Source organism: Etheostoma cragini, chromosome 20 (assembly GCF_013103735.1).
Source record: "Etheostoma cragini isolate CJK2018 chromosome 20, CSU_Ecrag_1.0, whole genome shotgun sequence".
NCBI lineage: Eukaryota > Metazoa > Chordata > Actinopteri > Perciformes > Percidae > Etheostoma > Etheostoma cragini.
In genome coordinates this window covers 14,018,984-14,044,569 of record NC_048426.1, presented here as the reverse complement: position 1 = coordinate 14,044,569, position 25,586 = coordinate 14,018,984, and the positions used below count along the sequence as shown (strand labels likewise).

The following is a 25,586-nucleotide window of genomic DNA, read 5'->3' as shown; positions in this document are numbered from 1 at the left end:
TGGGCCGAGGCGAGCCGAGGCGGGCCGAGGCGAGCCGAGGCAAGCTGTTACCAGCAGTGGAAAAACGCCATTAGTTTGGTACTACTACCCTCGATGAAGGCCACAACGGCTAAAATTTGTTGCCTTGTTTTAAAGATTTAGCCCAGAAATATGATAAAGACTTTTAAAAACTTTTGCCTTCCAATTGTCTCAGTGTTCTTAAGCTAAAGAGCACCAGAAGGACAAACTTTCTACACACCCTAGCAGCACTCCATGCAGACTGCATTGTGACTGATTATACTTTTATTCTGCCAAATGTCATATAAATAATGGTCGAGGAAGTTTCCTTGTTTGTTACCAAAACGATTGTCTCTCTTGCCAGGGCTTTAATGCTGAGTCCTGAATAATAAATAAGGTGATGAACTGTATCCGGCTACTTTTTAGCCAGTCTGCCAACTGTCTGCATGAAGCAGAGTGAACTGGTTTCCCCCTCCTACAATATTTGCCTCTTATCCTTGGAAGGCAGCCAGAAGGCAAGAAATTGAACCTGGAATAGAGAATGGAGGGCAGAGGCAAGGTTTCTCATAAGTCCCTTAAGTGGGCTCAATGTGCATGCACTGATGCTATGGAGGTTCATGAAGCATTACCCTGACGGCCTCCATTGTCCGCAATGTCCAAGTAGAAATCAAGCCCAGAATCAGCTGCGCAAGAAGAAAGCCGGTTGAGATGATGAAAATGTTGATCTTGGAGCATCAGGCAGCTCTCTTTAACCTGCTTCAATAAGAGTAACACTGTCATCTCCTGTTACTGATTTAATGATAAACTGAAGGGGCAGAAATTTCACTGAGTCATTGTAAAAAGATGTGATTTAGGGGGCTTAACAGTAATTGTCACTCTGAAAACCTAATTGTCAGAAATAATGGGTTTGTGGATAGAGTCTTTGAGTCATCGCAAGGGGAGGGCACCTAGGACAACTGACAGCAGGAGTATAACAAGACAGTGGCACACCACAGGGGCCAGGAGCCAAATCTGCTGAATCATTTCCTCACATACGCAAGGGAGGGCCATCATTGGGAGGATGACACAACTGGCAAGTTCAGGAGTCAGATCTACAGATGTTCTCACACTATTGTACAACAATGTTTATACCCTTAATAGGAAGGTATTTACCAGCTTCTTCATTTAATCGCTAGGCCTACTTGTCAGATTTTTTTCTATTTTTTGTCACCATATCTTCATTTTTTTCAGTCTGGAGGTTTATAAAATTTCTTTGGCTTTTTAATAGTTGCAGGTTACTGTAAGACCACATCTTTTTTACCACTTACTCTATACTTGTATATACTGTTTATGTTGTACAACCTATGTTATGTAAGCAGACACTTATGGTAGTTGCTGTTTTAAATGAGATGTTACTATGACTTTTGCCATGAGAGAGGATTTGGTTGAACTAACTTTTTGAAAGCTAGTTTAGCTTGTAAAGACTTTTGTAATTTATGAATTAATGGCCAAGAAACATCTGTAGTGCAATCAACTAGGTGGTCAAACAATATTTTAATCTTTACTGCAAATTCTTTGTAAATGTCGGTATGACTTTATTTTAATTTAAATCTGTATACATTTAGTAACAACTAACCCCTTTGTAAAATCTTTGTGTGGTTCAACTTCTTTTAATGTAGTGTTTTAAATCTTCATTTATTCCCAATGTTATAACCAGGCTTTGGTTGAACTTGCTTGTGCAACTGTCTTCTGGTTCTCACACTGGTGTCAGAAATGGGGGTGAAGTAAGATACTTCATCTTTTCAAACCCTTTTTAAAAATATTTGATAAATGATTATTTCATGGTACACAAAACTGGTAGACCAAGCGGCTCGAACACCGCTTTCTATCCGAAAGTAAATCAGCATGTCTTGAACATTGCCTGCCTTTGACGTTTCCCCCATGATGCAACGCTGCAGGAATGTTCCCTCTTGTGTGAGGAATGCAGCAGGAGGAGGCTTTAGGATGGCGTCTGTCTCAAATACTTCTTTTCTTCCTCCATCAGAGTTGGCCTATATGCTTCAGAAATCTCAAAATGAATGCCACCAATCTGTGGGTCGTGTTGTGCCTGTGCTAGAAAAAGGTCTTGCTCTGTCTCCCTCTTGTTTCCTGTTTTGTCATCATGACATCTGTATCATAGACTCACTCATTGTTGTACCGTTGTGTAAAGTCCAGTCTTATCTAACTCCTGACTGGTGCCTTTATCTCTGTTCAGAGGTTCAATTTGGATGTAAAGATAAATACCTCTTTTACAGTGTGTTTGTTTGTTTGTCTTCCTTGTTTAATTAAGATTTCCCCTGTGCTCATTTCGTAGTAATGGCAATGCAATGATGAATATTGCTATTCATAGTCTACTGATTACCTTCCATTATTTTGCTAAAAAACTGTCTATTCCCATTCATCACAGATTATGTAAATATATAGAGCATGTATGTGACCTTGTTAAGAAAGAACACTTAAGGAGAGTGTGCAACCCTATATTTGCCTGCTGAATTTGCAGTTGTTTGTTTTATTTTGGATTAAATAACAAGTATTTGCCCTGCTGAGGTTTCCTTAAGCAAAAAAAAGAAGTGGCAATCAGCTCTAATCCAGCACTGCTGTTCTGTAACTCAACCTAGTGCTTCTGTTTTACCTGTGGACAAGTGAAAACTCAATTATTACATAGTAAAGGACCATACTAGTTGCACCTGCGTTACCATCCAACAAATCCATGACATTGACAAAAATAAAGGTTACTTATTGTTACAATATAGCTCTCACCATTTAATTTTAATACAGTGACATATCTCAGTCCTTCAAATAACCTTTAAAATATAAAGTATTTTCCTCCTACTCCCAGTTATAATGAGAGAAGTACCTCAGCTGTAGGTTATATCTCTGTGTTTTCTCCTTGCTGTTTGTTTCATTATTAATGAGAGAGAGTGAGGGAACAGCACCATGTATCATATTCAGAGAGGAAAGTGAGGGCCCACGGGGAGCGCACCACGCAACATGAAGCACTGCAAACTTAAGGGAGAAGGTCCTGCGAGAGGTTTTGGTAAATACCAGTATTCAGTTTGACTTCATAAAAAACATTTCCAGACAGATGACGCGTTTCAGGCAAAACCTGCCTGTTTGCTGGCGTAGTGCTCCCCTTCTTCCAATCTGCACTGTCATGCTGTCCTTTTTAAACTCCTGTGCCTTCATTGGGTCCTTGTGGTTTGTTATGATGCACCGCCGCATGTGGTCGCCATTTTCAAAACCATTAACCTTTTGATTATCGTGTGTGTGTGTGTGTGTGTGTGTGTGTGTCTGCGTGTGTGCGCTGTGTATTATAGTGTAGTGTTGTGATTCAAAAATTGGCATGTTAGTTTTTATTGCAATTATGATTTCATTATTTGTGTAGGTCTAAGCAACACAAATGATCAATTGTTGTGTGTGTGTGTGTGTGCGCGTGTGCGCGCCTGTTTATGGCTGCAGACAAATGCCCTATGCCTTCAGGGACCAGTGGGATGAACAGTCCCACTGGTGATACACACACACACACACACACACACACACACACACACACACACACACACACATTGAGGGGTGCAGAGTGTGAGATACTGACATAGGTTCTCTACCAGTGCCAGCTTCTCTAATTACACCAGCTCTTCTGGGGAGCTTTCACACTATACTAGCCTTTGTTGGCTCTTCTAGTCAGGATTAATGCCTTTTTTTTTATCATTTACCTTTGCATACTTATTGAAAGTGTGTTTATGTATAAATATGAATTTGTATAACCCTTGCCTTGTGTTTGCTCATAAATCAACAGAATACATTCAAAAAATGTGAGAACAATTGTGTTGTTGCTGGCGTATACAATGCCCTACTTGCCTGATTTTATTTTTGTCCCTACAGGTTGGAAGTATGTTGTTGTATCAAGCTGTATTGCCCTGATATGACTGCTCCTTCTACGTCACCCTTTCTCAGTTTTGTGGCTTATTTGCATACGTATAAACCGTATGTTTACGGTTTATATACCTAAAGCAGAAGTTGGCTAAAAGAGATAAATTCACTGTTGGTTATATACAGAGTGGGTAAAACTAGGCTGACTTAAACACTCCACCTATTAAAACCAAACTGCTGTGACAACATAGTGTTATAACCAGGGGATTGTGTTAATAGTTAATAGTTAATTCCTAAGTACTACACAGGGAAACTAGTGTAATGGATTAACACAAATCCTTCCCCTGATCAACTAGTAGACCTTTTAGTTAAAATACAGCAGATTAAAAGTTATATTCCTTGCTCTGTATTGTTGCCGGATTTCCTCAATGCATGACATCAGTAACTAAATTTTGCAGCAGAAATTATAAATTCACCCACTTTATGAGATCAACTAGCATGTTTTGGACAATGGGAAGTTTATTTATATTTGTCACAGTATAGTAAGATCGTGTTTGCGTTATCCCTCTTATTATGTAAAATAAAGCATGTTATCTTGAGACTTCCAAGGCTTGGCCTGGCCCGTACTCTGTTTGGTGTTAAATAGAAATCTTATTTGCTTTGATATTTAGCAATTTCCTCTGCTGTTTTGAGATGTACGGTTGGCTCAGAGGATTTAACGGTTTGAAGCTCGGATACTGTATTTGTGAACCAGGGCACTTTGCTGTGATGAGTGAAAATCAAACATTTAGAGATAAAATTATTGAATTTGATGGCTTGCCTATGATGTTTGGTTATCAGTACAGCAACTACAGCTCTCATGAAGCCTTGACAGTGTGTCTGGGACTGAGACCTACTGGATATGTTACATAAAAAATAATAATTTTGCTTTGTTAAAATGATGAGTTGCTCAAACAGTAATCACCAGAATACTGGATACTCAGTTATCTAGGGACAAAAAAAACAATGTCAACCAAAGACATCTCCCATCGCCACATTGTTTCTTATAAACAGCTATACCGGTATTGAAAATAACTTCCTTATGTCTCTTTGTGTTTCTGTGCAGAGGACGGACCCTCAGCTCCTGGCCCAGTTCTACTACGCTGATGAAGAGCTGAATCAGGTGGCCACTGAACTGGACGGCCTTGATGGCAGGAAGGACCCTCAGAGATGTACCCTGTTGGTCAACCAGTTCCGGTCTTGTCAGGTCAGCAGATGAAATGATCATTTTTCTTCTTTCTGTGTCTTTCACTATCACGAAGCAAAGCAGCCTGTGAATTAGTGTTATTTCATTAATTTATCATTAGTACAGCTCTAGAGTTGGAATATAGTTAGAGGATAGGTTCATAATGTTTCAAGTCAGGTGCTCATATCAACATTGAGACAAGTTTTGTTTTCTGCAATCATTCTGTCTTTTCATACTGGCCACTTAAATATCCCTCCGCAATGCTCTTTATATGAAAGTCATGGGGACGAAATCCGCTGTCTTTTTAGTATCAAAGATCCTTTGTACAGTATGTCCCCCAGTTTTCTCCTGTTTAGCAGCAGTGGAAGAATTGTAACGAAAATAGGAACTTTGGACTAAAGACAACTTAAAGAAGATATTAGCTTGATTTGTCAAACTAGGATAGCCTCACGTTTTAGATACTTAAACCTTAAAATAAATTTTTTTACTGTGGATTTTGTCCCACATCACTTGGGAGAAGCAAGATTAAGAAGGGATTTTGTAATAGCCAATATGAACAGGAGGGATGATTACAGCAAGCAAAACCTGGTTTAATGTTTATATGACCACCAACTCTGAGCCATGAATTCTTGTGTTTATTTTAAATTATTTTTGTACACATAATCACCTAACACGACCTTTGGGTTTTTCCTGGAAGGTAAAAATAGACATCCACCCTTATCACCACTTTCAGGATACAAGACTGACTGTTGATTTAATAAACATTGCTTGGCCGTGGTTCTTAGACAAGGCAGTTCTGCTGACAAGATAGACTTTGTTTGGAGTGAACATGTCTCATGTGGGTTATTGGTAAATTGTTACAAGAGCAGCATTTTAAAACTGTAGCTTTAATTGAGTTCAAATTGTGTTTAGAACAACAATAAGGCCAGAAATGGGTGCCCAGATGGCTCAGGTGCCCATATACAGTGAGGAAAATAAGTATTTGAACACCCTGCTATTTTGCAAGTTCCCCCACTTAGAAATCATGGAGGGATCCAAAATTGTCATCATAGGTGCATGTCCACTGTGAGAGACATAATCTAAGTAAAACATTCCAGAAATCACAATGTATGATTTTTTAATTATCTATTTGTATGATACAGCTGCAAATAACTATTTGAACACATGTCTATCAGCTACAATTCTGACCCTCAAAGACTTGTTGGTCTGCCTTGAAAACGTCCACCTCCACTCCATTTATTATCCTAAATTAGATGCAACTGTTTAAGGTCGTTAGCTGCATAAAGACACCTGTCCACCCCATACAATCAGCAAGAATCCAACTACTACCATGGCCAAGACCAAAGAGCTTTGCAGAGACAAAATTGCACAACGCCACAAGGCAGGAAAGGGCTACGGGACAATTGCAAACCAGCTCGGTGAAAATAAGTTCCACTGTTGGAGCAATCATTAGAAAATGGAAGAAGCTAAACATGACTGTCAATCTCCCTCGGACTGGGGCTCCATGCGAGATCTTGCCTTGTGGGGTCTCAATGATCCTAAGAAAAGTGAGAAATCAGCCGGAGGAGCTGGTCAATGACCTGAAAAGAGCTGGGACCTCCGTTTCCAAGGTTACTGTTGGTAATACACTAAGACGTGATGGTTTGAAATCATGCATGGCACGGAAGGTTCCCCTGCTTAAACCAGCACATGTCAAGGCCCGTCTTAAGTTTGGCAATGACCATTTGGATGATCCAGAGGAGTCATCGGAGAAAGTCATGTGGTCAGATGAGACCAAAATATAACTTTTTGGTCATAATTCCACCAACTGTGTTTGGAGGAAGAAGAATGATGAGTACCATCCCAAGAACGCCATCCCTACTGTGAAGCATAAGGGTGGTAGCATCATGCTTTGGGGTGTTTTTCTGCACATGGGACAGGGCGACTGCACTGTATTAAGGAGAGGATGACCGGGGCCATGTGTTGCGAGATTTTGGGGAACAACCTCCTTCCCTCAGTTAGAGCATTGAAGATGGGTCGAGGCTGGGTCTTTCAACATGACAATGACCCAAAGCACGAGAATCTTTTGAGGGAGCTCAAACTCCGTGTTTCTCAGCGACAGCCTAGAAACCGGACTGATCTAGAGAAGATCTGTGTGGAGGAGTGGTCCAAAATCCCTTCTGCAGTGCGTGCAAACCTGTTGAAAAACTACAGGAAACGTTTGACCTCTGTAATTGCAAACAAAGGTTACTCTACCAAATATTAACATTGATTTTCTCAGGTGTTCAAATACTTATTTGCAGCTGTATTATACAAATAAATAATTAAAAAATCATACATTGTGATTTCTTTTTTTTTTTTTTTTGATTGTGTCTCTCACAGTGGACATGCACCTACAATGACAATTTCAGACCCCTCCATGATTTCTAAGTGGGAAAACTTGCAAAATAGCAGGGTGTTCAAATACTTATTTTCCTCACTGTATATAGAGTTTTACTCCTCAAGGCAGCGGGCCCAGGTTTGTCTCAGACCTGCGGCCCTTTGCTGCATGTCAGTCCCCCTCTCTCTTGCCTGTCATGTCTTCAGCTGTCCTATCAAAATAAAAAGGCCAAAAATGCCCGCAAAAAATAATCTTAAGAATAGGCCGGAAATGTATTTTTCTCTCTCTTTTTCTTTTTAATTATACAAATACTGCTGAATGAAACACTGTATATAAATGTATGGTAAGTTGTGCTGTGCAAGAGTGATGGCTGCCATGCTGCATCATGCTGAGAGAGCTGGAGGTGGTGGAGGGAGGTCGTCATCTGGCCCGTTGTGGCTTAGCCTCCCCCTACCGCCACAGCACACAGGGAAGAACCACTTAATAAGGTCATCGCTTGATTCCTGACGGTTCTGCCTCTTTCCCCTCCATCCTTCCCTCTGTCAATCTGTCAACTTGTTTTTTCTTTGGTATTTCTGTGCAATTTCTCTTTTTATTGTTGTGTTGCTCTTTGTCCTTTTTCTTACCTTCTTAGTTTTTGTTGTCACCCCAAATTGATCAAGCTAAGGCTTTTCATCAGAAGGAGTTGAATAATTAGCTCTTGATAGGAAGGGGTCGGTACCTCAAATTAGTCTCACGTTTTGTCTATTTCTCTTCAAGTTGCGGTGAATGTTTAACGGCAAACTCTCAGCTCTATGTTCAGAGAGGAGTCTTTTCAGTGGCGTGCCTCCTCAAGGGTTTTGAAGAATAAATTAAGCAGCATGATACCCCACAGCCCTGAGGCCCCAAGAATAGAAGGCAAGTGCACTCAAGCCAAATTTGCGCTTGAACCTGCCACTGCTGCTATCAGCTCTTATTCATGGGCCTCTGTGGGGGTTGCTGGCATGCTGCTCATATAATGTTGGCATGGCTGTTCTTACAGTGCGGCCTGCTGGAACAGGCGAGCGACTGTGTGTGTGTTTGAGATGGACAGAAATTGACTTAGATGGCGTACACAAGAGACAGAGGAAGAGAATAGGTCAGAGATTGTTAAAGGAGTGAGGGGTAGGCTGTAAAAAGGGATAGAGGCCAGTCTTTTTTCAGACACAGGTATTACACCAGAGTCACTTCCTCTGGAAGATTTAAAACCAACAGCAGTGAAGGTTATCAGTGGTGTTCCCTGCTGGGAGACGATCACAGACAGTGGGGTGGTACTCAGACACACCAAGACAAACACACACACACACACACACACACACACACACACACACACACACACACACAGCACATGGCCATAAAGGAATCAGTGGTTAAGCTCTCCTTCTCAAAGCTTTTTAATCTTTCTCCTCAGGGCCAGCAGAGAAAGACGCAGTGCTGTGCCTGACAAGATTACAGTGCACAGTGCAGCTGCGGTTGAGTGAAAGGCTCATTGTAAGTCATTGTTATGGCTGTTGTACATGCCAGCGGCACATAAGCTCTTGATTAGCTCTTGCTGTGTGTGACACTGCATTTTCACTGCTGGAATTATGGGCTTCAGTTTTGTGTTTTTATTGAAGGCGAATGTAACTGCAAGGGCCATAATGGTCTCATGCACTCAAATTGTCTCTTATTCACTTCCTAATCAATGGTCTTTAAACGCTGCAATACAATGGCCTTCTTGAAAGAGAGGTCTGGATTATTAACCAACATTAGCTACTCAAAGTAAACACAGAGAATATCGTTTTTACAGGAACAGATTTTCACTCACTCATGTTTATCCCTCCAAGTAGTTTGTTAAATTTTGTTTTCTGTCACTCTTGTGCTCATTTGCAGGACAACGTGTTGAACATTGTCAATCAGATAATGGATGAATGTATTCCCAACGACCGGGCCAACAGAGACTTCTGTGTCAAGTTCCCTGAGGAGATTCGCCATGACAACTTGGCAGGGCAGCTGTGGTTTGGGGCTGAGGTAGTGTATTCCCTCCAGCATCAGTCCAGAAGAAAACAACCATGCACATTTCCTACACAAGTGCTTACAAATATTGAAACTTTTTTTTTTTTTTTTTTTTTTTTTTTTTTTTTTTTACAAACAGTTTTTTTTGTAAACGTTATTTTTTCTGTTTTATTTCTGTACAAGGCAAAATTATTTATGATCCACGTGTTCCTGTGCAGTGTTTGGCCGCCGGCTCCATCATCATGAACAGGGAGATAGAGAGTATAGCAATGAGGCCCCTGGCTAAGGACCTTACACACAGCCTGGAGGAGGTACGCAACGTCACCAGAGACCAGGCCCTGAGAGACCTCAACATGTACACGGACCGCATGAAGGACGCATTGCGACATTTCGACAGTCTTTTTGCTGAGTTTGAGCTCAGGTAAATGAAAGGCCAGAAGTTATTGGCAATTGTAGCAATGAGATTAATCGGCATCCATCATTGTCTCAAGGATTCTTGGATGCAAGTTTGCCAAAATCATTTAACAAAGCTGTGAATGTCATTACTTTCCACTTTCTTTTTCTTCAATTGCCAGTTATGTGTCAGCCATGGTGCCTGTGAAGTCTCCCAAAGAATACTATGTACAGCAGGAGGTGATTGTGCTCTTCTGTGAGACTGTAGAGAGGTGAGTTTACTGAGAAACATTTTATGCAATTGCAGCCTATTGAGCACTGCTGACTTTATCTGGAATTTACTAGAATCTAACAAAAATATCTGGAGAAAATGTGGTCACGTCTTTTATTGTGTGTTTTTCCCTGTTCTGTCGTCCCAGGGCCCTAAAGCTGGGCTATCTAACACAAGACATGATCGATGACTACGAACCCGCGCTGATGTTTACAATTCCCAGACTGGCCATTGTGTGGTAAGCGTTGCCTTTCCATTCTTCCACCCACTTCCTTGTTCTTTACTCTCTCCTGCTTTCTTATCTAATTTTAAACACATTTTTAGTGGGCTGGTTGTGTATTCAGAGGGACCCCTCGATCTAGACCGAAAATCAGAGGACATGTCCGAGCTTTTCTGGCCTTTTCGCACTTTATTGAAGAAAATCAGGTACAGTCCATAAATATTAAATATTAAACAACACAATCACAAATCTTTTTTAAGATCTTTTTTCCTCCATCACAATGTTAAAATAATCTTACGATGCTTTTGCAGAGACCTGCTGCAGACACTGACTGGGGAGGAGTTGATGACACTGGAAAGGAATCTGTGTATCTCTCAGGATGGGGAATTGTCCACAGACAGCTCACCAACCCCAGTTCAAGAGAATCACTTACTTTGCGACCCCACAAATGACACCTCGAATGAGGAGAGTGAGGGGGAGCAGGAGCTTCTGGCTCCGTTTGTGTGTCCCAGCCAGGAGGAGGAGCTGGCAGAAGTAGAAAAAGGCTGGGAGGAGGTGGAAAACGAGAAGGCGAAGGAGGAGCAGGAGCAGGGCCTTTTGTGTGAGGAGGCAGAGGAGGCTGAGTTGGCCTGCTCCATGCAGTACGATGAGGAGGAACTTGAGCAGCTCAACATGATGGTGTATCGCGTGGGGGACGAGATGTCCACCCTTCTGTCGCCTCCCAGCCAGGGTCAGTCTCCAGCACACCATCCCCACAGAGGAGACGCACGAGGCTCCAGTGGGTCTTCCAGCACCGAGGCCTCTCCCCGCAGGCTCCTGGTGAGCCGGGGAAGGACAGGCATCTATGTAGAGGAGGAGGACAAGGTCTTCTTCATGGACGACCTGGACGCAGCAGGAGACGGCATCACCAGCATTTCAAGAGAGGCCTGTCATTGTATTGCCTCTCCTTCCAAAGCACCAGAGTCTGCTTGTCTCGTGCAGCACAAACCGGGACCACAGCCAGACCCCACTAGGACCAGTTGGTACTCTGAAGCCCAGTCAGAGCAGCCATGCCCACAGCCACGCAGCCAGAACACACACTGTCCTAATGCAAAGTGCCCTCCTTGCACTTCCGCTCCTGGCTCTGAATCTCTGCCTTACACCAACGGGTGGGAGATGGGTTCGGAAGGGGCAGCGTCTGAAACGGCTGAGGTCATTGCACACCGTATGGGTGGGATGAAGTTGTCTGCCACGGTCATCTTCAACCCTCGCTCCCCCAGCTTGACGGAGCTTGCAGTGGACAAGCTACTGCTGCCGCGGCCCGCTCCCTCTGAGATTGAGACCTGTGGCCCTCTGGTGGCCACTCACTGCCTTCTCAACTCTTGTGTCTGTTGTGGGAGCTGTGAGGATGGCCACGAGGATGCCATCGCCACAGAGACCACTGGACTTGGGTTAGGCCTCGCCCTGGGATTGGACAAACACTGTAAGACCGCAGCCCCCAGCACTGTCATTCAGTCTGCTGCTTGCCGGCTGCCCCTACGAGGTCATGAGCCTCACAGTAAGGGGGGGCTCACCCAGTTGACTCCCCCGTCTCCCCGCTGCTCAGCAGAGACCGTTGAAGATGATTCAAACTCCCAGCTCTGTGACAAGTGCCTCGTTGTGGCTCCAGGGCACCAGGCTCAGGACTGTGGCTCCAGTGGCGGGGATGGACCCTCCCCATGCAACCACCAGCTGAGGAATGAAAAGAGACAGCAGGCCAGTGGAAGTCGACAGAGAGACAAGGAGACAGATAAGGACAAGCCAGGAACTAAAGACTTGATGAGGGACACCAAAGAGGACAGCAGGAGGAGCTCCAGGTGTGTCATTTTTTCTAAATCCTTCATTTATTTGGGGGATGTATGAGCTCGACACAATCCATCAACAAAAATATCTGTTTTAAGTTATTCATATTTCATCATTTACTTTGAATTATTTTGTTGCTTTCATCCATTGTCTCTCATTTTGTACATTATGCCTTCTGTACTTCTTTATTTTACCTGTTTCTTTTTTCCCTATTTATTTATTTGTTGTTTTGTTAGTTTTCAGAGCTCTCCCCTCAGCTCTGTGTCAGGTAGTGACTGTGAGAGTGTGTCAGTCACCACATGTAGTCTGTCAAGCAGTGCATACACTCCCAGGTAACTCATCACTCATGAAAGTGTTTGTCACTATAAAAACTGAGTCCTTGCATGATAGATAAAAAGGTAGCTTTGTTTAATTTTCAGTCTTTATGTAGTCCTTTGTTCACATTCAGCAATTGATTGAAGTGTCAGTCACGCTTTCTCATATGAGCTACAGGTGACAGCATTAATTTGTCTCCTGGCTTAGACTGTAGATTTAATATATGTTGTAGTATTGCTTTTTTATTGACATTCTGTACAGTATATTTAATGATAACAGCATATTCCTGGCAATTTGTGAATTATGTAGGGAATGGATTTGTTTTCTTTTATTTTATATGCATGATTCATACATTTTAACTTAAAGATTAAAATCTACAATGAATGAAATATGAATTGAATATGTAATTTGTATTTTAAGACTTTAACAATCTTGCCCCATCTATTACCACTCCCTCCAGCCCTGTCAGCAGTCTGACCCCCAGCTCAGGCATGTCAGAAGACCTGGACCATCAGGAGATCCAGCTGGCCCTGCAGAATGCCAAGTCGGCTGCCAGGAACAAGATCCGTTCACGTTTCCACAGCAGTAGCGACCTCATCCACCGTCTCTTTGTTTGTATATCAGGTAAAAACTCTCGCATTGTCAGTCGCTCTCCCTGCACCTCTTTTTTTTATCTCTCGTCCTGACATCCATTATGTATTCTGCTGTGATTCAGGGGTTGCTGATCAGCTGCAGACCAACTATGCTAGTGACCTTCGCAGCATCCTCAAGACTCTGTTCGAAGTCATGGCAACCAAGTGTGAGGAGGGAGACAACGATAACCAGAAGAAAGGTGAGGAACATGTCTTTGATATACAGTATATTACAGTACATTGTCCCTTATTAATATAACAGACTTCTAAAAAATAGAAATGAAAAATAAAAAAATGTCTTCGACCGAACTATGAGAAAGCAGAGCGTTTTTATTGGCCCAGATACTGTAGTCAAACTTCATTAGCCCCTGATGCTTAGAATATATCTGCTTGTAAACATTTAATATTTGCCTGTAAACTATGTCTACACTATATTGTCTAACTGGTCCATAACCCTGCAGCAGGGCCAACACAAACGATAATCAGTCACACGGCAGTTTTAGTTTCTCCTTCTGGTGTCCAGCAGGTCCTATTCTGCGTAGTGCCGTGCTGGAAGACTGTGCTCTCTGTCAGGAGACCATATCTTCATCGGAATTGGCGGCCAAAGCCCGGGACGGCCAATTTGAAGGTCAGAAAATCCCCAAAACGGATCCACTCAGAGTTTAGTTGTAATGTTAGTTTGTTCCTTTTCTCTGCAGCAGGTGTACTGATGGTGACAGGCCTACTTTGTGTTAACGGTTTCTGTCTCTGTAGACCCACCAGACTGGGTCCCCGATGAAGCCTGTAACTCCTGCATTGCCTGCAAGGCTCCCTTCACTGTCATCCGCAGGAAGCATCACTGTAGAAGCTGTGGGAAGGTACAATCAGTCTCAGCGTTGTCAGTTTATTGTGTATGTTATCAAACTGATGATTCATACATCATGTGGATATTAACTGATAACATTACATACTTTGTCATTTCAGATCTTCTGCTCTCGCTGCTCTTCCCATTCTGCTCCTTTGCCCCGGTATGGCCAGGTGAAGCCCGTCAGGGTTTGCACACACTGCTACATGTTTCATGTCACGCCTTTCTACAGCGACAAGGCTGGCATCTAACCCAAGATTTTCACCGAAACCACACAGTCTGCCATGACAAGCATATGCAACGGAGAGATCCAGGGCTGTGTACAAAGCAAATACCACACTGCTCTGGTAAATTTAATGGTCATCATCGCACCTGCTAAGCGAGGCTTTAAGAGTGAGGCCATTACAGATGAACAAGCAGGGAGAGGAGACACACACAGCCACAAGTGATAACTTGATCTGTTTCTGTTGCTTTGAAGGAGACTGGCAACCAAAGGGTTTGATTTTAGTGCCCAGCCAACACACAAAAATGATTCACAAATGCCTGTCTGACTATAGAGTTTCAAAAGAGACAGAGGATAAACAGGCAATAACAGATTTGGAACTGGCATTGTGCAACAGTTCTCTGTAGCAGTATGCAGCAAAAAATCACAACAGGCCACCTTGTTTGTTTAGTTGGCTTTAGGTGTAAATGAAAGGACTTGTGACATATTTTCCTGCTTTAGCAAGCTTTCTACATTTGTGCCAGGGCTCCCATGGGACTCGTTTTACTTAAACGAATGTAAGTCATGATAACCATGTAAATAAGGATGATCCTGATAATAGCTACACTACAATGTCTTCAGTAAACAGTTGTTATTTATATGGAAACTGGAAAGCAATCTTCACCACGCTACCAGTCCCAGTAAAGCAAAAATGAATTTATTTTGAGATTCTTTAATGTTTTAATGGCAATGAATGTGTAACTCTGTGTCACTTTGTAAAATGGTGTCTAGGTTCCAAGACGTTTTTCTCGATGGCAATGGGCTGTGCCCAATGCCTATAAGTTGCACCATGGCATGTTTAGTTTTCTCTGGGGACTCCGCTGGACACTGAGATAAAAAGGGATTCCTTAGTCATCACTGTCAGGTCTTGAAGGCCCCCTAGTGGAGAGTTGACCTCTCTTCCTTAGTGTTCTCATCACCATGTTGTGTACAATTTGTTCTGAATCAGAGGCCTTCTCAGGTGCTGGCCTACAGACTACAGGCCAATTATTGTCTATTGATTTCTCTTCCTCACACTTGCTATAGTGCAAAATTGTGACTACTAACTGCAATGGTCCTGCGCATTTTAGAGACAACACTTGGTTATTTAAATTGTAGTCACTGGCCATTTCTGAGGAGATAAGTTGTCCTGATTTGGGTTTAAACTAAATTATTTTTAGCTTTGGCTCCGGTGGTACTGTCGGATAGGAACAGATATTTTGTTCCTGGACTGACATTGTTTGCACCTGACTTCCTTTCTGCTCTTGAATCTTCTTCCATTGCAATGACCGCATACAAAGTGTCTTCCATACTCATAATATATCACAGTTTGTACTTTGTACATCTGAATTGTCTGAAGTGGCCAGTCGACAAATTTGGACCTTTGGACAATATTGATGAAATATTACATCACATCCATTCTGCTCTGACCTAAAGCAGTTTCTCAGGCATTACATAATCAAAATCCCATACTAATCTTGGATCTTATAACCATCAAAGAACATATAAACTCACTTTAAAAAGGTATGTTTTTTTGCTTTTATAAATAACAAGAATAATGTATGACGCTATAATTACTTTTATGTAAAATACAGTACAAGGAATCATGCAGTAATTAAAGGGCGGGATATTCTATTATTGTTTCAGAGCTTGGTCTTATTTTGTAAAATTTCCATGATAAGAGCTGTGTAAAATATTCAACAAACAAACAATGTTATATAGTTTTAAATGCGATGTATATTGAAATAAATTACTTTTTCCTGTTTAAAAATGCGGACTGATAACATCTACTCTTTACTTTTACAGCAAAGCTTCATTTAATTTCTGCCTTGAAGTGTGTCAGTATATATATTGAATATTGACTGACTGAATACTCTCCAAGATTCTCATTTACAACCTAAAGCTGTTTTAATTGGTATTTGTCAGTTTTTCCTGTCACTTGAGTATGCAATGTGTGCCTACTTATCAAAGGAGTTGCTCCTTTGATAAGTAGCTTATCCTGCTTAACTGAAATTCTGAGTTTTTTGGGGAGTTAGAGAGACACATTATTAGAGCTCTGGAGTTTTCCACATTCATAAGGGAAACCGTTGTTAAATGCCCACTGTGGCTTTAGAGGGAGCTTTCCAAAGTGACCTTGTCTTATCTTGGTAAGGTAGTGTGTCTTAACCAAACATGGACAGTCAATGAAAACTATGTTATTGGTGGTGTTATGAGTAGTGTTGGATCCATCTTTTTTATGCTTGAGAAAAAAAAATCTAGAGAATAAAAGTCAGGATGTCTCAGCTTCTGCTGCTTTAATATTGAATGTTGATGTTATCCATAGCTTGGAAAAATGCTATAGTAACTATAAATACAACAGTTACAGTACATCATACTGGATCATCACATGAAACCTTTCTTGTCAGAGACCCCAAAATTCAGTCCTGAATTAGAGGCCAAACAGCAGTCTGACACATATGCTGCTAACTTAGTCAAATAGCTATTTCTTGTGCTGGCGAATCTCTGATTGATTGTAGGAACCGAGCTGTTAAACACTGCGGCCACTAGGTGGCAGCACTTGTTCATAGCGTTGTATTAAAATTGCATTTGTCAGTCATATAGGCTACAGTCAGAGCCATACATCTTAATTTATTTTTCCTTCAGTATTGAAAATGTTGTATTCCAGACTTGGTTTCAGTCTTAATTTACAACGTCTGAGGAAAATACTTTAATAGTAAGGTGGAGATGTGAGTCTGGGATGGCCCGCAATAGATTACTGATTTAAAGTTCTTTTAATCTCAAATACGAGAGTAGCATCTAATAACCTCCCTGACATAGCAACAGGATTTACTTGTGCAGTGATCTCTGTGGACTATGCTTCTATTATCGCTACAGCTCTTTTTTCTCTTCTCTGGTAAATCAGGTCGACAGCGGTGAAGGGCTTTGTGATGAAGAGGTTTGTGTGGGTAAGAGATAAAGAGTTAAACGTGTCGGGCCTCTGCAGGCTGTGATTGGCCCGCAGCTGCAGCGCTGGGACGGGCAACAAGTCTCGGCTCTATGCGCATTGTGGAAAAGTCACTTGATGGACGAAGCGGACTACACACAGGACAAAGTTCTTCAATTTAGCATATGAAACTTTTATTGTGATATTTGGCAGTATCCGGTTTTATTTCGCCTTTGAATCCGTTATTTTATCTTCGAGACAAGCGCGTTCTGGTCTGTTAGAGGTCGGTGAGAAGTCGACACTGTCACTTTTGATTCATGGACTCAACACGAACTTTACCTAAAAGCACTTATGTCAACAGGCTGATACAACATTGACTTCATTCATTGACTATCCAGGTATGTTATCGACATATTTATACTTGCATTTCCTCTTTTTTGTTTTAAAATGTTTGCTGATTTTTATTTGCAGTCTTAGCTAACGTTACCAGGGCTACAACAAGTAAGAAGCATCAGAAATATTTTACTGTAAGCAAAGATAAACTCGCTAAAACAGACGTTTTCTATGACCAGTTTGCTATTCAAGACCTCGGTTAGCTATTGGAAGACATAGCCGACAGATACATAACTGTGATATTACATTTAACAGAACTTCTGAAACTTTACAAGGACCCTAAGTATGTGAACCCTAATGTAAAGGCCCAGACAGACCCCCAACCTGAGTGTCTGACTGTAGCCACTGAATAATCACTCTCACACATTATGTGATAATACTAACGTATTATGTATTCTCGTGGAATTTATATTGAGTTTGTTTCTTATTAGTGACATTAAACTTGCTTCTTGGGGTCCAGTTTAGACCCCACAGTGTCCCAGGAGTCTAGTTTGGGAACCACTGAGGTTAACTTCACAAACAACTTTGTCCAGCTAGAAATAGTATTTTAGTTTCAGTTATTGAGCTTCTATGAAAATAGTAGTAGTAGTTCGTGTGGATGTCATAATGTTATTTAACATTGTTTTTTTAAAATTATTGGTTGTGAAATTGGCTTAAACAACAAAGATTCTTTTCTAAATCCTCGTATAACCACATTGAGAATAATATGCATACCCCCTATGTCACTGTGACCATTTGTCTTTCAGATTGAGGGGTTGAGGGGACATGAAGTTGTCTTTAGACAGTATGGGTGGTCTGAAGTTTGTGCTGTTCATCTTTGAGGCAGTTTTACTGACCGACTGTGCAAGAGGTAAGATCTGCTCCATTCATAGCTCATTATATCTCAAGTTGACTGGCTGGTTTCTTGTGCATGAAGAAAGTCTCAGTTGGCTCTTAATGTTTTCACGCTGCGAAGTAGGAGACGGAAAACTAAGAACTAAAAAAATCAGGGCCCAAAATCAACACAGGGCAGGGGAATGAGTGAGGGCAAGCCAACCCCTACCTCTAGTGTTTGTGTGTGTGTGTGTGTGTGTGTGTGTGTGTGTGTGTGTGTGTGTGTGTGTGTGTGTGTGTGTGTGTGTGTGTGTGTGTGTGTCACATTCACTACAGCTAAACCAAACAAACCTCATCCATCAGCTTCCCAGGGTGAAAGTACACAGGTCAGCGTAAGAGTCCAGCTCTCCTGCTGGCTAAGGGACAGTCTCCCATCAGCCTGTGTACATGTATTATTAAGCGTGCAAACATGCATGTGTGTATTCCTGACCAAAACACTGAGTGGCGAGTGGGAGACCTCAGTCCAACCACATTTCACTGCACTCTTCATTTTGCCAGTAGTATTGATTATTTTTTTTCTAAAGACAACTCACAGTCAAGGCAATATCTATGATTTTGTCCTCCATCACTGACTACTGAACCATGTCCAATGCAATCCAGCGGCATGAGTCAAAGACTGAGGTAAAACCTGAAAGTACACTTTAATGAGAGAAATCTGAAAGCCAGACACATTTCCCTGGAAGACCATGCACTGGCTAAGCAGAGAGGTCCTATAGCGCTCTGTTTCTGCTCCAGTTCAGCATGGAAGTAAATTCAAGAGGCGTCTGATAGGTACAATACCTGCATGTGGCTATCAGTGCTCAAGGTAGAGGGGGCAAGAGGGGGTTGGCGGCAGTTTACAGGGGAGATTAGATCTGTGGGTCTGCAGACAATGCCTTATTCACAGCATGGCAGCCGTGACTTCACGGCACGACTAAAGTAAACAAGACGTGAACGCTAAATAAGATTAGACAGGCAATTTTGCATGTTTACAGATTAACAGATGTCAGTGATGGACAATCCGATGTGATGGTAAAGAGTGAAGGTCCAATGGATTTAATGGTAGACAAAAGGAAGGATTAACAGTCAGGTTTTTCCTATTTTTTCTGAAAGTTCTTGCAGATGCACATACAACAGATAAGGAGGTGGCAGTAAGATGGTTTTGAAGGATGCTTGACAATCTGTAAAGAGTAAATATGCCACAGTTCTCTCAGCAGCGGTGATGCAGTGAGTTCTGTCCAAATAGAACAGCTTGACTCTGACAACCTGTGAAATACAGTTGGGGGGTTTTGACTCAAAACTTGCGCTGTTACTGTGCAGCCAAGACCAGAAAAACTGTAAAACTCTTCCTGTAAAATGTTACAATGTATGATGAAATCTTTGACAAATGTAAATTAAATCTTAAAGAACAGGCCCCAGTTGACTTTTGTGTAAAACAGTAAAAACACATTGGAAGTGTTACTTTACTGCTGTGCTGTTATTGAAACATTTAAAGCAACCTGCCAGAAGACAGTAAGTTTGGGTGAACGATTTTAAGCCTGTTGCTGTCAGTCATCGGGCGACATCTGACCCTGGACCCCGTGCCCACACACACGCACACACACACACACACACACACACACACACACACACACACACACACACACACACAGACATGGACCCTCCCTCTCTCCACTGCTACACTTTGTGACTGGCCAAGCAAGAATTATTTCTTAAGACCCCCCTCAGAACCCCCTCACTTCCTCCGTCCCAGCGCCTTCTTTCCTCCCCCTCTGGTGCTCGTCCACCCCCAGCAGCCGGAGGAGGTCCTCAGTGATGTGTCCCAGTAGAGCCTCTAATGTGGTGACAGGCCAGGGGACCACTGGGCTTCACTACTGAGGAATGCAGCAGCCTGGACATATGGATCTGCAGAAATGCACCCTGGGAGAAAGAGAGAGGCACCAGGTGTCTCTCTTTTGCACCAGGATCAGCTAACAATGAATGAACACACAAACACACACACACACACACACACACACACACACACACACACACACACACACACACACACACACACACACACACACACACACACACACACACACACACACACACCCACACACACACACACACAAAGAATGGTACTGTTTTGTTGCATTTTAATGAGAAACAGGCATCAAATACGGTTGTGCTTATGTGTGCATGTATTTGACACTGCTTTTTATCCTGTTTTTCAACACCACACACATGTTTGCTTTAACTCTGAAGCAGCCTTGTGAATTTTAGAGCATGCAAACTGTTCTGCAACCCCGTTGGAAAATATACATTTTATAGCAGGGTTACATCATGGTTTCATAACAAGAAGGTACTATGAGATAAATTGTATGCCAAGGGCTTTTAAAATCACAAGGCTGTTTGGCTCCCAGAGAGTTTTCCGTTTCCTTTAGGGGTAATGAGGCTAGTTTCTCAGTAACCAAATGCCCCAAAGTCCTTTTAATTTTTTTTAAATAGCTCCTGAATAATAAGAAGGTGTACCAGTGATGTGCTGGCTTGTGGGCCAAGCTGGGGAAGGGAAGAATTGAGCTTGGCTGTGTTGCTGTGTAGCATGTTCTTTTTTTTTTTTCAGTCCTTGTTAAACTCCCACTTTAATGCTCCGTTTAGGTATTAATTCAGTTTCGTGTTACATTTTGTTTTTCAGCCCAAAGTCAAACATCTCTGGTCTTGTACTTCAACTCTAATCTGTCCAACTGTTCAACACATCACCTCCAATTTTCTGTTTTCCAAACCAGACACAGCCTGCCAGCCTTCCTACACACGTCCCCTTTCTTTTTCCCTGCTTCTCTCTGCATTTCCTCCCATTTATTACCAGTGTAAAGTCAAAGGAAGTAAGTTAAGTTAATGTGCTGTCGTTAAAACAAGGCATGATCTGACCTCTTGGCTCTTCGTACCCCCTATTTGCTGAGTCTGGGTCAATTTCTGGAGAACAATGGATGGATTACTATGTGCGGTGGTCCCCCAGGTTGGACAGAGCAGCAGTAATTTATTTTAAACACTCCTCATCCCTGTAGACTAGACTTATTTGCCATCTATTAGAACTCACAGTAGATGGGGGACTCTCGCTACCACGGCGCTGCCATTTAGAGGTGCGTGAGAAGAAGTTACGAGAGTGAATGAGTGCTGCTTTTGTGCGTTTGAATAAATGCATGTGTTTTATTAAGCAGGCTGAAATTACCCTGAGAAAGTCATGATAATGACACATCCGAGGCACAGGGCAATTTAGAAAACTTCAGAGGTATACCAACAACTGTTCCCCCTCAACCTCTTTCTCCTCTAAACAGGATGGAAATAATATTCCTCCTGCTAGGATGCCTCTGTTTCTGTCACGGAAATAATGTTACCACCATTCCAGCAATCCATGTTCCCAATCTATCAGCACACACAATGCTGACCCTGTCAGTTCAGGAGGAAACATTCGTTAAAAGGAATGTGTCAGACTTCACCCCTCCAAGGGGAAAGAAAGGAAAGGGCTGTAGCTGTGATAAGTAGTCATAATGGAGGTCAGTTGGTGTTTACTTTAACAGGGTCAAATAATCCCTGAGAGCAACACTCCCCTCATTGACTGACTTTAATGGCCACTTCAATTAGCATTCATGTGGAATTTCAAAAAGGCATTGTCCACTTTAAGTGCCAATTTCAGCTCTATGCCAATGCTTCAATGCACATGGAGAGAATTTTATTTAATTTTTTTTAATTTTAAGAAAATCCTATTGAGTCATACAGAGGTTTTTATGTGTAAAATGTTCATAAATTTGTTTGGGCAGTTAGCTCAGGGAGTGTTTTTAGACCACACACTCTTTCTGCTGGCTGAATGGATTTGGGTTTAGTTAAATAGAATACCTTTTGTTATCATTAACCTTCGCAAAACCCATGGAGCTGCTTACAAAGTGAACACTCAGGTGCCAGGCTGATACAATTCAGATGATAATCAACTTTATGCACTTCCATGGTTTGACTTGCAGGATTTACCAGATGCATGAATAACAGATTTTTGGTGTTAAATAATCATCTGATGCTGGACACTGTTAGACTCCACAGTTCAGGCTGCTGTGTTACATCCCTGGCCAGAGAGCGTGTGGACTGAGCGTCTGGAAGCGAGCCTGTAGGTTGGGGGTGAGGGTCCGCCCCACTGGAACCTTACAAGTGACCTTACAATAACATTTCAGCTCCACAGTGGGAAGTGTTTATCTTGCGCAACCCCTCTTTTAAAGCCTCCTTCATTTCTCCCGTACTGCTCTGTTTTCTCTTTTTCTTTTGAGTAGCCAAGTTGTGGAGAGAGTAGCCCCCTCCTCCTCCTCTATCTCCCACCTCCTCACTGTTTTGTGCTCCACAGCTGTTCACTTAGCCACTTCTGTGAAAGGATGAGATTCCAATTGCTCTCCTCTTTCACCCCTGAACAGGAGACGCTGGTTTTGTTTTCCTGTTGATTTGAACTTCAGACCATGAGTCTACATACAGCTGTAAGCAGGTGGTGCAGACATTGAAACTTTTCTTCCACTTTTCTTACTTTTGCCTGCTTCTCAAGTCTTTTCTCTAGCATTGGCTCCTTGTTATTTTGCCCTCTCCTTGGTGTTGAGCAACCCTCTGAAAAATAAAACTACAAAACATGTACCAAGACAACTCTTTGTTATATCAGGAAAACATATCTATATTCTATTTATGAGATAGTGGCCTTGAGGAGGTTGCTTGGACTGAGCAGGCTTGGACAAGTTCAACAGTTGTCATTGTGATGTTAGTGAATAACAGGCTGATTTGTTTTACTGCACAAGTATTATCTGCCCATCTCACTGTTTGTGGTTGTTTGCAGTACTTGCCACAGCCTGCTTGAGTCAGTGCTGACTTATCAGAATACCAAATCAGGCAGCCAGGAGGTACCTATTTCATAGAATTTGGTGATGAGCTTCCTCTCTTATTTCTTTTTTTACTTCTCTGTGCTACGTCTTTCATTGTTTTCCTTCTGTTCATGATTTTGGGAAGGAGTTGTGTGTAGGTCATTATTTATTCTTATTTATAAGTCATTTATAATCTAACATCAGACATCTTTGATACGTTTAAAGGATTTTGAAAGTTTTCCCTGTCTTTGTTTATCTGCTGTCTTCTCCTGTCACTGGGGGTGCAGAAATCACTTGTTTTTCTGACAAACCCTTTACTAACACAAACACACACACACACACACACACACACACACACACACACACACACACACACACACACACACACACACACACACCAACCCTGCCATTCTGCAGTTAAAAGGTTGATTGAAAGTTGTGGTAGGGGCAATAGCGATGGCTGGCTGAGCCTGAAGAAAGCCGAGCCAGGGGACAGCTGGAATAGCGAGCTCTGAATGAGGCCTCCACTGCCTTGTCCTCACAACCCTGGACCCTCCTTCCAGTTTCTTCCATCCTCCCCTCCTCAATCCCCCTCTTTCAGTTCACCTCTGATGAGCGTCAATGAGACCCCACATGGCTTGGTGGCTTTTTCACTTCCACTTTGTTGTTCATTAGCAATTCTTTTGAGTGACCTCGGAAATTCTGTCTGCATTGTCCCCATTGATTCATGTTATAAAGAGTCTTTTCTGGGCGATTTCTTGTCACCAACATCAAAATAGGAGTTTTCATCGCGAGCGGGTAGGCTGTCATGATGGAATTTGTTTGCGCCAATTTTCAGCAGCAGCAGTCTCTCTCAACACTGGAGGTGAGGAGGCACAGAGGCTCAGATTTTTTTTAATTCAGGGCACTGGAAAAACGTGTCCCCGCTTTGACTTAAAGAGTGGAATGGGACAAGGGAGGAAAAATCATTTCAGGAGCTAAGAGTATAATATGTCATATTTTATAGCAGGGCTACTGCTATCCCAGACCATGCACCATGCAGTGGAACTGATTTGATTTCCTCATGCACAGGGATGTGAGTTTGGGCTTTGGATCAGCATCCAGCCTGGATGTACATGGAGTTGGAGGCTTGGCAGATGGGGGCACTGCTCCATTTATACAGTTACTCTATGTCTATAAAGAATATTCTATTCTTTTTTTTTTACCCACACTAGCTGCGGCACTGGAGATGGCAATGTTGGCTTGTCTGTGGGTTTGTAATTCAGTTTCACTTTGTTATCTCAACTATTTCAAGGATTTTAATGAAATGTGGCCTGACCTTTCCTGTAGCGCAACAATGATGTTGACATTTGTGTTTTAGAGTTAAATATCTTTTGGACTTTGGGATCAATTGCTATGAAATGTGTTGCAGATATTCAGTCCAGAGAGGTTGAATTCAAATGGCTTTAAAGATCGTCTAACTTTTCTTCTAGCGCAACCAGCTGGTCAAATATTCTTCAGTAAAATATCTCAACATCTAGGGGATTAAATGATGTAACAGAAGTCCTTGCAATTGAACATTTTTTCTGGTCATCCGCCACCTGTGCCTGTGCAGGGCACTTTGATAAAAGGACTACTGTACAGCTCAGTGTAGACAGTTGATTAACAGAGAGAGACAGCCAGACTGGCAGACAGAGACGGATAGAGGGCAGTGACCTTTGTACAGCTGAGTAGTAAGGTGAACTGGCAAAGCACTGAACAAATTGTCACTGTGAAAGGGCGAGTACCACATCGTAATGACAGGCTCAACAGCTCCACGGTGACAGATTGATTTCAGACAATATTCCTGGATTGTCATGAGGCCCAATTGCTGTCAGTGAGAGCTTTGGCAATTCCTCCACCCCGTCCGTATGACTCGGCTCGTCTCTCCCCCCTTCTCCCCACTCTGTCTCGTCTCTGTCTCACCCGCCTTTCTCTTTCCCTCACCCGCTCCTCTCCTAGCCTCTCCCTCCCTCCTGCTCCGTTCTGAATCGCTCCATTCTGCCCAAACACTCCTGCTACATCGCAGTCTGTCAATGGCCCTCTGAAAAGACCTTGTTGACAAAGGCGCTGGTGTAAAGCGCTTCCCAGTGTCATGGAGATTGGCTGATCCTCTGACTGTAGGCTGGTGTAGGGTTCGTGGACACAGAAAAAATGAGGGGCACTCAATGTAAGACTTGGCCATCATCATTGTCATCGTCACACAGATGTGACCACACCACACACACATAGACACACATTGGTCCTCCGGTGACAGCATGTCTGGCTCAAAACGATCTTGTTTACAGCCTCTGTGCGTCTCTGCCAGTTACT

General features: G+C 42.4%; 2 protein-coding genes across 5 annotated transcripts in view; both read left to right on the top strand.

The window, feature by feature from the left end:
- zfyve28 (zinc finger, FYVE domain containing 28) overlaps window positions 1–15,990 on the top strand; it is a 23,827-nt gene extending 7,837 nt beyond the window's left edge. Inside the window, exons 2-15 of one of the 4 annotated variants that reach the window (XM_034858758.1) lie at window positions 4,991–5,131; window positions 8,899–8,978; window positions 9,360–9,497; window positions 9,701–9,903; window positions 10,058–10,147; window positions 10,295–10,384; window positions 10,471–10,572; window positions 10,678–12,201; window positions 12,424–12,519; window positions 12,963–13,126; window positions 13,218–13,334; window positions 13,658–13,762; window positions 13,888–13,991; window positions 14,098–15,990. In XM_034858758.1, the coding sequence (XP_034714649.1) occupies window positions 5,095–5,131; window positions 8,899–8,978; window positions 9,360–9,497; window positions 9,701–9,903; window positions 10,058–10,147; window positions 10,295–10,384; window positions 10,471–10,572; window positions 10,678–12,201; window positions 12,424–12,519; window positions 12,963–13,126; window positions 13,218–13,334; window positions 13,658–13,762; window positions 13,888–13,991; window positions 14,098–14,229 (2,982 nt within the window). In that variant the 5' untranslated portion in view covers window positions 4,991–5,094 and the 3' untranslated portion in view covers window positions 14,230–15,990. The remainder of the gene's footprint in view (window positions 1–4,990; window positions 5,132–8,898; window positions 8,979–9,359; window positions 9,498–9,700; window positions 9,904–10,057; window positions 10,148–10,294; window positions 10,385–10,470; window positions 10,573–10,677; window positions 12,202–12,423; window positions 12,520–12,962; window positions 13,127–13,217; window positions 13,335–13,657; window positions 13,763–13,887; window positions 13,992–14,097) is intronic. The other 3 variants (XM_034858757.1, XM_034858756.1, XM_034858759.1) reach the window with 3 other exon arrangements.
- Window positions 15,991–17,206: 1,216 nt separating this feature from the next.
- Window positions 17,207–25,586, top strand: part of LOC117936046 (fibroblast growth factor receptor-like 1) — a 28,803-nt gene continuing 20,423 nt past the window's right edge. The window contains exons 1-2 of the mRNA XM_034858819.1: window positions 17,207–17,540; window positions 18,282–18,385. Coding sequence (XP_034714710.1) covers window positions 18,301–18,385 — 85 coding nt within the window. The 5' untranslated portion in view covers window positions 17,207–17,540; window positions 18,282–18,300. The remainder of the gene's footprint in view (window positions 17,541–18,281; window positions 18,386–25,586) is intronic.